General features: G+C 39.2%; 1 protein-coding gene across 6 annotated transcripts in view; it reads right to left on the bottom strand.

Moving 5' to 3' along the window:
* The window catches only part of SHLD2 (shieldin complex subunit 2), an 83,558-nt gene that overhangs the window by 32,454 nt on the left and 36,970 nt on the right, over window positions 1–14,134 (bottom strand). For 5 of the 6 annotated variants that reach the window (XM_060642259.3, XM_078434489.2, XM_060642261.3 and 2 more), the window contains one exon: window positions 2,240–3,775. In XM_060642259.3, coding sequence (XP_060498242.3) covers window positions 2,240–3,770 — 1,531 coding nt within the window. In that variant the 5' untranslated portion in view covers window positions 3,771–3,775. Of the gene's footprint in view, window positions 1–2,239; window positions 3,776–4,106; window positions 4,447–14,134 lie in introns of those variants that run through there. The other variant, XM_060642265.3, reaches the window with a different exon arrangement.

Below are 14,134 nucleotides of genomic sequence, written 5' to 3' on the forward strand. Positions count from 1 at the left end.
TATTCAGAAATTGATGAACTAGATTACTTTACTAAGGAAATAAGGTAAAAGAGGGGAAAAAAAAACCCTGATATTATTTTTAAAGGTGCTGATAGAAATCATCTAAATATCCTATAATGAGAAAATGGCTAAGTAAAGCGGTAAAGTCACTTGACAGGTTACCTAGTTGCTAACAACCGTATGGACACTAGGGGAAAACACAGAGATGGCAGGTCTGAGTTTCCATCTACCAGGAAAAGTCCTCCTATGGGGCCCACACAGTGACAGTAATTGCCTTGGTAAAATAACCAGTCCAGGGCTCAGCTCTCTCTTTATAGTCTGGGGAATCTGATTTTGTCAGCATCCCCAAAATAGATTTCAGCTCTGCAACATAAGCTCACATTAAACAGGTTCATGAGACAAACAAACAAAAAAAAACAGAACACAATTTTTTTTTTTTTTTAATTTTCACTGAGGCATTAATTGCCACAGAAACAACATTGGCAGCCAATTCTCACCTTGTAGGCAGTTTCACACCTGGGAAGCCAGATCATAAGCAAAAGGCAGCTCAGTGAGCACTGAATCAGAACAGAGGGAGCTGGATGAACCGCCTTGCCAACAAATAAGATGACATTGCCAGTGGGACGGGACTGTGCTGGGCCTATGGGTTATAGCCCACGTTTATCCCCTTATTAGAGGCTGCACCTGATGTACAGCCTGATGCACCTAATGTACAATAGCCAAGGCTCTCATTCCCCCAGCAAGCCATTAGGCGGGAACCACTAATGATTGCCTTCATGTTTTCTTTTTCCTAGCTTCTAAGGCTCACCCACTCTTCTTCTCTACCACATTCTTTCTTTAGACACGTTATTGAGCTTAATCAGTTTCCTCCCAGTCTGGGACTCATCCTTAAAATGACTGGTATCTCTGGTCTAATACAATGTGTATTTATTTTCAATTAATAAAGAACCTGTAACACAATGTTAGATTTCTTATGTCAGAAAAAGAAGCAAGGTAAAAACCGTTCCTTGGAAGGTATTATGCTAAGTGAAATAAGTCAGTCAGAGAAAGACAGATATCATATATTTTCACTCATATGTGGAACTTGAGGAACTTAACAGAAGACCGGAGGGGAAGGGAAGAGGGGGAAAAAATAGCTACAAACAGAGAGGGAGGGAGGCAAACCCTAAGAGACTCTTAAATACAGAGGACAAACTGAGGGTTGATGGCGGGGGGGAGGGGAAAATGGGTGATGCGCATTGGGGAGGGCACCTGTTGGGATGAGCACTGGATGTTGTATGTAAGCGATGAATCATGAGAATCTACCCCCAAAACCAAGAGCACACTGTACACACTGTATGTTAGCCAATTTGACAATAAGTCATGTTTAAAAAAAAAAAAAAAGAATGTTCTTAATGATTACAAGTATATAGTAAGAGTATGGGTTCCAGAGTCTAGGTGAAATCCTGGCTTTGCCACTTCCTAGATGTGTGAAACTGGGTAAGTGGCTTTACTTTTCTGGGTCTCAGTTTCCTCAAAGTAAAAAATGGGGATAATAATCCATACCTTTTTCATACAGTTGTTGTAATGAGTTGACATACATGCAAAGTTTAAAACACAAAATAAGTTCCCAATAAACATCAACCATCCTCTGTGTACGTATATACATTCTAAGGAGCACAGGGAGAACAACGGGACGGTAACTCTCCGAAACGTTACCGGTGGTGACATGAGGCTGGTTTACTATCAAGAGTTCTTCCTTTCCACATTTCCAAATGTGATTAATACAATTTTAGTAATTAAAAACACAATAGAAAATCTGTCTCTGATCCCTCACTAAGAATGCGATGTGCACAGCATTATCAGGGAGTAAGGAGTAGAAACACTGTCCTTTCATAAGACTGCTAATATAAAGAAAAGGCTTAAAAATAAGACACACGTAGACAAAGCCATAAGAAAACAAAGAGCAAGCCTGATGATATGACCTGATTGCTAACAGAGCAAATGAAGGAGGGGTGCGACCAGGGAAGGCTTCTTAAAAGAGGAGTGGAAGGGAGGTTCAGAACAAAGCAGACTAGAGCACAGGCCCAGAAACAGCAAAGCACAGGATACAGGGCAATGTTTAGGAGACCAAAGCAGATGCTGGAAGGGGCTGGACCACGCTGGCTCCCACAGAGGCAAACGGTAAAAAGGCGGGGTAAAAGTGGGAGTGCGGAAAAGCCTACAGCTTTAAGCTACCACCATCCCATGATGACCTTACCTGTGAGCAAAATTATATCTCCAAGAAACACTGTAAGTGCCCAAAATGCTGCAGTCCTCCACAGAACGACCTTCTTCTTAATTTCTGATTGGTCAGTTACCACAATCGTTGCTAAAGGCACTTGAGAGCCAGAATTTGGCCCAGATTTTATATTTATTTCTTTCACATGACATGGAGATAATACCATGACTAAACAATTATACTTCCGACCTTTAGAATCACAATTTTTTATTAATGATGTCTTTTTAATCCCCTTAAAACTAGACACATGCCTCTGGCCCACTGCTGCAGTAGGATCTCTTGCATCAGAAACCAACTTAATTTTCTTGGATGGTTGGAAGGCTTTAGACAGAGCTTTGGAATGGCCCAATTTATCTTCAGAGGTCCAACTTCTTTTAGTAGAACTTTTGTGGAAGGTATTTAGTTGGGAACACAGTATTCCTGAGCAATAGGACTCAATACATACATCACTGGGGGGCACTTTGTCTTCAAAATTGAAAAGTTCCTGAGATCCTATATTTTCTTCAAGACGTTTATCAGGCTTCACGTGAGTGTCACCACTTTTTGTTTCAGGACAAACAGGACTGAAGAGTTCAAGGGAATGTGCTTGGTTTTGTCCACTTTCATCTCCTGCAAAATCATTATTAGGCTGAATCGAATTATCTTCAGTTATCCTTATTTCCCCATGACTTGCCTTTGGTTCACTCTCCACACTTATGGGCCCTTTATTTCTAGAATTTTGTCCTTTATACTTCCTCTGAGATAAAAGAACAACCTGGCTGGCAGTCATTATACTAAGAAATTCAGTATCAGTAGATATTTTAAGGTCTGAGACCCTTCTAACAGGTTCAGACCTTGGCTTATCTTCCGTCTTCAAGGAAAAGAACCCCAGACACTGGTTTTGTCCCTCATAATGTCCGGTTGGCACACATTCTGTTTCAACAGCTCCCGGCCCTGTATGAATGTGTTCTGTACCACAGACCAAATCCAGTGCAGCGGCATGCTTATGATCTAACTGAAAGACATTTTTGTGAAAGTTTTGACCACATGTATTTGACTGATCTTTGTGCTGTTCATCTGTGATTTTCTTATTGTCACCGAAAAGCTTTGGATACTTTTCTCCTTCAGTTAAATGCTGAACTCTGTCCTTAAGTTCACGTATTTGCACATCAGAACTAGTTATATCACTCACCCCTAAGAGGTGACTCTTCTGGGATTTTCCAGTCTCCGTTTCAGAAATACAATGTGTAAAGTCTTCTTTCACATGAACAGGTTCATTCATTGCCTTTGTTAAAAAATCACCACGAGGGAGATCTGGAGGGCCGACAGCTTCTAGGACTTGATAGTCTTCAAGAGTTTCGTGCATGCCTTTTTCATCCCTCGGATGTAAAGAACGGTGATTGTATAAAAGTTGAATTTTTTTCCAGGGGTCATCATCGGATATTAAAGAAGTTCGCTCCTGTGACATTGTCATGTTCAGTGGACCACCTGGGGCACCCCAAAAAATGTGGACTTGAGATCCTCCACTCATAGTTTCTGAAAAAAATTTAAATGAGTATTTTGTCAGATTTTTTATATATTAACTTATTATATGCCATCAAAAACATAATTAATAAAGGTTGTTTATTTTGGTATTCCATTAAATTATGAAAGGCATAAATATACAAGAAATCATAAAGGGAAATCAAAATAGCCAGAAAATATCCTCACATGAAGACTCTTTAATACATTAAAAGGGATACTTAAAAAAAGACTACAAAAAAAATAAAGCTAAGTACACTGACATCAAATGGTGTTTAATTACATTTAAATAACAAGTTAGTAGAGAAGGAAAAATAAAGCATTGGTTTAATTGTACTACAGTCACCTTTAAATTTCCTGTTTTCTTCACTCCATAGACTATCTCAGTAACTTTGGGGCCTCCTTCCTTCAACTGTGAACTCAGTTCCCGAGACCAAAATAGAAGTTCAAACAGGAAGGGAGAAAAAATTAAAAAACTGAGGCTTGAGGCTCTCTTCAAGATGTAGAAGTGACTGTCATTTATGCTCACTCCAATCTGTTAGCATAATAATTACTTCTGTATTTTTAAATCTTCTCTGAAATACAAAGAATTAAGAGTAGTCATTTTGTAATACATGGATAAAAGAAACTCGTTATAATTTAAACTTTTTTCATTAACTGTGGCACCTGATATAAGTACATCTAAGAAAGCATCTTATTCATTAAGGTAAAAATGAAGAATTGTACCATGATTTACTTGATCATAACTGACTTTCAAAAGGAACTTATTAAAGAGATCCAGTCCTGGAGTTTGTTGAGAACTCTTTCACAGTGCTCCAGGGACAAAAAGACAGATAAGGCTCTTGGCCTAAGGGAACTGTCAGCCTGGTTTTAAAAAAAACAAAATGGAGGGGGTGCCTGGGTGGCCTAGTAGGTTGAGTGACTGAGGGTTCAACTCTTGATTTCAGCTCAGGTCATGATCCCAGGGTCGTGGGACTGGCCCGTGTCAGGCTCCACACTCAGTGTAGAGATTCTTGAGATTCTCTCTCCCCCTCTGCCCCTCTCCCCCACTCACACACTCTCTTTCTCTAAAATAAAAAAGTTAAAATAAAATTAAAAAACAAAAACAAAAAGGAGGGAAAAATAGTGAGTGTAAACTGACATTCTCAAAATAATGTAATGGATACTATAGACTATAAACAGGAAACAACCATCAGCCAGGGAAGAACGCAGCTACGGAAAGCAAGCATTGTGGCTAAGAGCATTTAAACAAAGGAAACAGCCTCAGTAACAGGCAGAGTTATGAAAAACCATGGTATGACTAAGGACTTTTGATTAGAGTATAGGGTCCTTTGTAAAAAGATGTTTTCAAATCGTGAAAAGTCCATATAGAAGTATGGAAGTATATAGGAAGGAGGAACCATCAAGAAATGACAACTATAATCTCCCATCACTCTTATCCTTGAAGATTCACTCATTGTCACCTTTTCCAAATCTAATAATTTATCCAATTATAATTCTTATGATTTCAATATCAGTGTGGACGATCCCTGGCCTCTCGGCTCCTTGACCTCTTCTCCTCCATTGACTGTATTCTCCACCTTACCCCAGTTATCCATTCGTATAGTCATGTACCCTCCCATTTCAATAACTGCACACCCTTCCCTAAACTCAATTTTAAACCTTCAACTCTCTGACTAGCTTCTCCCATCTTCCTACTCACTCTCTAAATGCACAACTCCAACAACTTTCTGAACGTGCGGGATCTACAACTGATCATACATACCACATTTTTACAGCTTCATTCTTCACTTCCCTCCTTAACCAGCTCAGCCGCTATGGTCCATTATTATAATCACTCCCTAGCACACATCGCTAATTCTGCTGCTCTCCTCACTAAGATATTTGCCCAGCTGAACTCAAACACTGGTTGAATCACCACCTACTCTGCACCTATAGCCCATGGGCTAGAAGTAACTAGGAAAAAAAAATTACACCTTCATCTGAAAACTAGTCTCATTTTAAGTTCATTAGCACTAACCTCCAGGTGGTACCTAGGAATCTATCTTTCCCTATCTGCTCACTCACTAAGGAGCTCTTTCATACCTCTTCATTCTCTAAGTCTCCAGAATCTCTTCCCCAGTCCTCGCGTACAGCTGGTGACCATGCTACCACCATCTCCAATTACAAGCTCTCAACAACATTCCTACCAACCCACCCCTGTCATATTATGTACTGTGCCCACCTTCCTGTTACTATGGATGGACAGTCCATGCTTCGATGCAAGGCCATCTCTTCCTCACTTAGACATTAGATCTTATTCCCTTGTGCTTCCTCAGGTTCCAATAATTCTCCCCTTCGCTCCTACGTTATTTTTTTGCTCCATACTGGAGCATCTCCATCCACATAGAAACATGCTACCGTTCCTTCTCATGTTGTTATTCCTCACCTTCTTTGCCGCTCCAACTGTTGCACCATTCTGCTCCCTTCTTTAGCAAAATTCCTTAAGAGAATTGTCTATACTCCCTCTTCTCTTGTTCTCTCTTAAACCCACTCCTCTCAAGCTTTGGTCCAAGCCACTCCACTAAAACAGCACATTTCGAGGCCCCCAATAACCTCCACATTGCCATGATGAGTCAACTCTCCATCTTCAGCTCACTCAGCCCATCAGCAGCATTTGACACTGCTGACCATGCCTTCCTTCTTGAACACTCTACTAATTTGGCTTTAGGGATACTACATTCTCTTGGTTCCCACTCCACTTCATTCTATTTCAGCAGTTGCTCCTTCTTGGTCTCCTCTGCTAGCTCCTCCTCATTGCCAAACTTCTTGCTCAGGGGCCCGTCCTTGGATCTCTCTCTGTGCTCACTCTTGAAGTGACTTCACTCAGCCTCAGGCTCTGAATACCTTCTATACACGAATGACTATCACAAGTTCACCTCCATCACAACCTTTCCTCTGAACTCCTGACTCTTCAACCCACTTTCTACGTACTCCCCACCACCACAAAATGTCTAATAGTCAGCTGTGCAGAAAAGAGGTAACACAGTAAGGCCTGAGACTACCGTCATTAAAGACGGCTTGCTTGCAAGGTGGGCCCAGGTTGGCATCTAGGAATTTAAATTCCAGGAGGGTTCCCACCATTCCTTAATAAGAATAGTTCAGCCTGCCTATACTATCTATGTAAACAAGGTTACGATGAGCTGGAAACATCAATGTGTGCGCTATGCAGACGGTAGCTCCGTAACCAGCACTCCTTAGAGAAATGGCTGATTCCAGGTCTGGAGCAGGAAGAGTACAAAATACAAAAGAAACCTGAAATATCTCATCACACCAGGCAGCAGTAAAACTAGCAAAGACTACTAGGATGGTGTCAAAATAACTCAGGAGCCAACTTAAAGAGGTTCCCACTGGCCAAAGTTGAGCAACCAATAAGAATAATTACCATAATAGGTTGAAACACACCAAATCACCAAATATGTTTAAGCCCATGAGTTCACAAAGATAACTAAAACAAGCTCACTCAGTGATCACCTTGAGAGGATATTAGTGACTAAGCAATTGTTTTGTTTTGTTTTTTTTTCAACGTTTTTTATTTATTTTTGGGACAGAGAGAGACAGAGCATGAACGGGGGAGGGTCAGAGAGAGAGGGAGACACAGAATCGGAAACAGGCTCCAGGCTCCGAGCCATCAGCCCAGAGCCCGACGCGGGGCTCGAACTCACGGACCGCGAGATCGCGACCTGGCTGAAGTCGGACGCTTAACCGACTGCGCCACCCAGGCGCCCCTAAGCAATTGTTTTAAAAGCTGGTGAGTGAAAAGAAACTTTATCCTTTCTTTACTAACAGTATTGTAAGATGACCAACTATTTAAAAAAAGAAATCTCTCTTTACAGAGGTAGCCTGCTAATAAACCAACAAATAAAAAAGAAATGACAGAAACACACCACTTTGCCACTCCTGATGAAGTAGCAGATTTTCTAGGCAATAAGCATAAGTGACTGTTAACATCGCAAGGTAGATGTCATAAGGGAGAATGGAGGGAATCTGTAGACTGAGATCAATTATAATGTACAGACCTTATTCAGATTCTGACTTGAAGACACAAATGTAAAAATACCTGTATTACAAGACAGCTAGAGGAACTGAAACTCTAATGTTTAATAACATTAAGGGATTATTGTTAGTTTTTAGTGGGATAACGATACCGAGGCTATGTATGAAAGAGTTACGTGCTAGAGATGCAGGAGTGTCTGCAGGCAAGACAGCGTGACATCTCAGATTCCTTTAGAACACTGGGAGGGAGAGGGAGGGTAGGTGTAGATGAAGCAAGATGGGCCGTGTGTGATCAGGATGACGAAACACACAGAGGGTCACTGCACTAATCACTCTCCTTTTGTATGTTTCAAATATCCTGTAATACAAGTCTTCACTTCTGTGTTGGCTTTTTTTACTATCTTATTTTAGAGAGAGAGAGAGAGCACACACATGGCGTGTGCACAAGCAAACACAAGGCAGGGAAAGGGGCAGAGGTAGAGAGAGAGAGGATCCCAAGCAGGCTCCATGCTCAGCACAGAGCCCAATGCACAGGGCTCGATCCAACGACCCTGGGATCATGACCTGAGCCAAAATCAAGAGTAGGCCACTCAACCCAGGTGGCCCTCTTTGTTGTTGCTCTTAAGAAACACTGTTTCATACCCACAGGACTGCAAAAAGGTTTATGCAGAGATACCTAAGATTGGGGAACTCTCACACTGCTGGTAGAACAGGAAATTAGCATTCTACCAAATAATTCCACTTCCAAGTTTCTGCCCTGGAGAACTCCGGTACATATATACGTATACAAGAAAACATGTATGAGAATGATCATGGGATACTTTATAAGCAAAAAAAATTTGGAACCTAAAAGTCCTTGGAGAGGAGAATGGATACATCATGGAATATCCAGAGAAAGATTACTGTACTATATGGCAGTAAAAAGCAGTTACAGGTCAGCACGGATACATCTTACAAATATAATTTTAAATGAAAGAAACAATTTGAAAAATATGTAACTTTTGGTATCAATATATTGAATATTTTTTGTATTTTTTTAAATTTGAGTATAGTTGACACACAATGTTACATTAGTTTCAGATGTGCAACTTAGTGATTTGACAAGTTTATACATTATGCTATGTTCACCACAAGTATAGCTACTCTCTGTATTGAATTACAATATATTCATTTTTAAATATGCCTGAGTATAAAACACCAAATTCAGGATTGTGGTTAACTTTGGGAGAGAGGAATGGGGATATAATAGGTAAAGAGTAAAGGGCTTGAACTGTTCTGAACATGTTTTTTTTTTGTTTTTTGTTTTTTAGTGCAGTGTGGTTAAAGAGGTGTTCCTTATATTGTTCAAAAATATTTTAATATTAAAAAATCCTAGAAAGAAAAACATTAAGAAGCAATATTAAGGATGATTTTTAAATTTTTTCTATATTTTACAAGTTTTACTGTGATGAATAATGAATATGCATTATTTTCTTAATAATTAAATCTTTTTTGCTTGGTAATTCAGGTTTTTCTTTTACAATCTTCAAACTGAATATGATGTTCCAATAGTTGTAGAACAAAGGACCCAAATCTAACATTGCAGAGTAAGAATTGAGCACAATGATGGCAGTTATTAATGCGTTAGCAGCTAAACAAAGATACACTGCAATTTTCAAGGTTCACAATAATGAATTATTACCATAGAAACAAAATTATAGTGTTTAGGTGTCAAGTTTTGACAAATAAAAGAGAAGTAAGCATCACTAATTACCATAACTACATATCCCACCCTTGTCTAATCCACAGAAAGAATAACCTGCGTAAGGAATAACTTATATGTTGGACCAATCAACAATTTACTACTTATATATCATTATCCAGATTGGCCACTAGGGGGCCCCCAAATAGCAGAGCAAAAACCTTCAAGTTGTGAAGATGTGTTCAAACCAAGCAGGAGAAATAAAACAGACTGACAAGCAGGTGAGAATACTTATTTTCAAATAAAATGTATAAAATTACTATGATAATGACCTCCCTTCTCTTAAATCTTTGGGTTTCTCTCCAATGGTTTCTTCCCTTTAATCTCAAATCTTTAAAAAACAAAACAAAAAAGCAAACTTCTATTTTGTTTCTATGTTCTTATTTCCCATTTATTCTTCAGCTCACTTAAATACAGCTCTTACTCCACGCATCTTGCTAGAACACTTTTTACCATGAAAACCAATGCCCTCTAATAGCTAAACCAAAGGTCAGTATTTGATCCTTATCTTACTACTACTTGAAACTGTAAGTCCCTCTTTCCTGAAACATTCTTTTTTTTTTTTTTTATTCTGTGAGAGCATCAAATTGGAATTACTTTGTGCTTAAGAGACAGATAATTGTTGGTTTCTTCATTCAGTCATTCACATAACAAATACCTACTCAATACTATGTGCCAGACATTATGCTAAGTAGTGGGAACTCAGCGATAACAACAGGGAGTTTTAATAGCCTGATGAGAGAGATAAAATGACAATTCACAATAGTGACATTGAACTGCCATGGGATTAAATGCAGGGGTGTGCCTAGAAAGCAGAAGGTGGGGGCTACCAACCAAAATAGGACTGCCTATTATCTGCATTTTTCATAGGCTCTTTGGACTACAGTTAACAACAAAATTTTGAAACTAAATTTAAATAAATACAGGAAAAAAAAGGAGTACAATACAGCCCCCAAGTCCCCTTGCCCCCACTCCAGCACAGGACCCAGGAAAGCAGCTTTAGTTGCCTTACCCAAGAGACACCAGCTACAGAACGTTTTTAATCTCCAGAACGTTTTTACAGATAGTTTAAGACACTCACTGCTTCTGTGTCCTTACTTAACCTTTTCTCCTAAATGTCCTGCAAACGGACTTCTATTTCTTATCTCTGTTAAGACAACAGTGAAGTCCAAATTGTCAAATAAGCACTCACAGTACAGGACTACTCCAATCATAAAACTCTCTTTCCTTCGTTTCTAGAATGCTATGCTTTCCTGTTTCTTCTACCTCTCTGGTTCTTCTTTCTTTTTCCTTGGACCATCTTCTTTTCCCTCCACACAACTCTGCAGAATTTCATCCAATCTCCTTCATTTAACTACTAAATATCCAATTATGCTTTACCAATCTATATTTAACCAACCACTCTCCCTATTATCAGACACATTTCTAGTTTCACTATATTTGACACAATCACAGTAGATAAAAAAAAAAAAAGCAACATTCTATTTAGCTTTCTTGAAGGGAAAATCTGACTAAATGACCTTACATCTAGCCTGGATTACACAGTCCTTGGACTCAACTCTAGTATGGTTTATGGTTACAGGGCCATGAGACCATAAGTCCCCAAGATTTAGAGCTCTATGTGCCCTCTAGACAGGGGAGGATGGGGAAGTGCACAGAGGTGACACAGGGCATCTTGAGAGTTCAGAAAAGATGTCCTGGGAAAAGAGATGTCTGAAATGAATCAGTTCTATAAAACACAAGTGTGGAACTTCCCACACACACACCAAAAAAAAATGGACTAGAAAGTATGGTCCTGTTAATTTAAAAAACAGTAATTTTTTACAAAGTCTTTATACCTAAGGCTGCTGCTATGAAATCCAGTAATTTATAGGAGTTGTATGTGAACAGGGGAATGGGATGTGGGCATCCTAGGTGAGGGCAGGGGAAACAAAATATTTATCAAAGCAAAAATACACAGACTGGAGAGTTGTTATAGACAACCGATAAATTTCAATGATTCTAGGATATGTTTTGGGTGTACTCAGAGGGTTAAAGCTCATTAAGATACCAGATGAAACTTGCAAGTACATATCCATTACCGTAGTTAATAATTACACAATTTCTCAATCTGCAGAAGGCCACTTCAGTCAGAAAGACCAATACAACCATAATCCTTTATCTTTAGAGTGGTCAGAGTCTGATGAATGGGTCAAAGATTTATAAAGCAGGATGAACTGTATCAGCAAGTTTTGTCTTTGCAGAACACTGCAACTAAAAATGCTTATTACAAAATATATGTGGTTTAAAGAGAGTGCTTTCTCCATCTTATTACCAACCTATAAATTTCAGTTATAATGCCTTTCTACGTCTATTTTACCAAAACCACTAAGCATCATAGATATTCAATAGCATCAAATGACAAAATGAAGAGTCAAGACAGGACTGTAATGAGAAACATGGGTTTTAGAGTAGGGTATATGGGTTACAACCCTATTCTATGACTTTACTAAAAATGTAAACTTGAAATTGTAGAAGCTAGGTGATCATTACACAGGGTTCATCTTGCTACTTTTATATATATTTGAAAACATCCATAACAAAAAGTTAAATTTATTTATAGGTCACATGGGAATCAAGTTTCTTTACCTGTCAAATGAGAATAACATCAATCCCTGTCTTACAGTGTTGTTGTGGGATGGACACAGTACTCACTCAGTAAATGTTAGTCTTAAAACCTGGACACTCTATACACACACACTTGGTAACACAAACAAAAACCAAGCCATTGTATTTCCTCCAAGGTTTTGTTTTTTTATGTATATTTTTATATAGTTGTAACTATAAAATTGAAATAAGTTCGTATTCTGTTTCCACGGTTTTATATGGCCACCGTTGTATGTCAATCTATAATGTTCCTAATCATTTTTAATGCTAGCTTAATAATTCAGTGATGAATCTAATTTAGTTAACCATTAATCTCCAATTCATTAATTTGTTTCTAACTTGTCACTATTATAGTCATTGCTGCAATAAATGATTTGGGGCATTGACCATTACGTTTCAATTATTATCTTGTGGTAATCTCCCAGGTGCAGGATTTTTGGGTCAAAGACACGTCCATTGTTACCGCTCTTAAAATGTATTATTGTGTCATTTGCAAAAGAACTGAACAGTTTATAAAGCCACACAGGACAGCTGAGGGTTCCAGCTTTATACAACTTTGTTAGCATCTGAAAAAATAATTGTACTAGTAAGGGTATTGTGAGGTAGTTTACTGCTGTTTCATTTGCATTTCCCTAGATATATCTAAATAGAAAAAAATAGTAAAAAAATAGTAAAATATTAAAAAAAATAAAATAAAAAGTGATGAAAATGTGCATCCATTGAGGTCTGTTAAATAAATTATGTCACAGCCATACAAAGGCAAACTCCACAGCCATACACAGCCATTAAAAATCACAAGGGGGGGGGGGCGCCTGGGTGGCTCAGTCGGTTGAGCGCCGACTTCGGCTCAGGTCACGATCTCGCGGCTCAGGTCACGATCTCGCGGTCCGTGAGTTCGAGCCCCGCATCGGGCTCTGTGCTGACAGCTCAGAGCCCGGAGCCTGTTTCAGATTCTGTGTCTCCCTCTCTCTGACCCTCCCCCATTCATGCTCTGTCTCTCTCTGTCTCAAAAAATAAATAAACATTAAAAAAAAAAAAATTTTTTTTAAAAATCACAAAGGAGGGTGCGCCTGGGTGGCTCAGCCGGTTAAGCATCTGACTTCAGCTCAGGTCATGATCTCATGGTTTGTGGATTCAAGACCTACATTGGGCTCTGTGCTGACAGCTCAGAGCCTAGAGCCTGCTTCAGATTCTGTGTCTTCCTCTCTCTCTGCCCCTCCCTTGCTCATGCTCTGTCTCTCTCTCTCTCAAAAATAAATAAACATTAAAAAAAAAAATCATGAAGAGGGGGTGCCCAGCTCTTCAGTGGAAAAGCATGCAACTCTTGATCTCAGGGTTGTGAGTTCAAGCCCCACATTGGGTATATATTACTTCACAGGCCCAGTACGCTTCTGCTGCGCCACTCTGCTCAGCACAGATATAGATTACTTTAAATAAATTGAGGAACCTGGGTGGCTCAGTCGGTTAAGTGGCCAACTTCGGCCCAGGTCATGATCTCATGGTTCATGATGAGTTTAAGCCCTGCATCAGGCTCTGTGCTGACAGCTCAGAGCTTGGAGCTTGCTTCAGATTCTGTGTCTCCCTCTCTCTCTGACCCTCTCCCTCTCTCTCTCCCTCTCAAAAATAAACATTAAAAAAATTTTTTAATAAATAAAATTTTTAAAAATCATGAACACATGTAATATCATATTTTTCCTTAGTATACTGATATATAAAACAAGGAGACTATAGAAAATTGTATATGGAAGAATTTTATATTTAAAAAAATTTTTTTTGTTAATGTTTATTTGTTTTTGAGAGAGACAACATGAGCAGGGGAGGGACAGAGAGGGAGACACAGAATCAGAAGCAGGCTTCAGGCTCTGAGCTGTCAGCACAGAGCCCAACACAGGGCTTGAACTCACGAACTATGAGATTATGACCTTAGTCAAAGCCGGACACTTAACCAACTG

This window comes from Panthera onca, chromosome D2 (assembly GCF_046562875.1).
Source record: "Panthera onca isolate mPanOnc1 chromosome D2, mPanOnc1 haplotype 2, whole genome shotgun sequence".
Taxonomy (NCBI): domain Eukaryota; kingdom Metazoa; phylum Chordata; class Mammalia; order Carnivora; family Felidae; genus Panthera; species Panthera onca.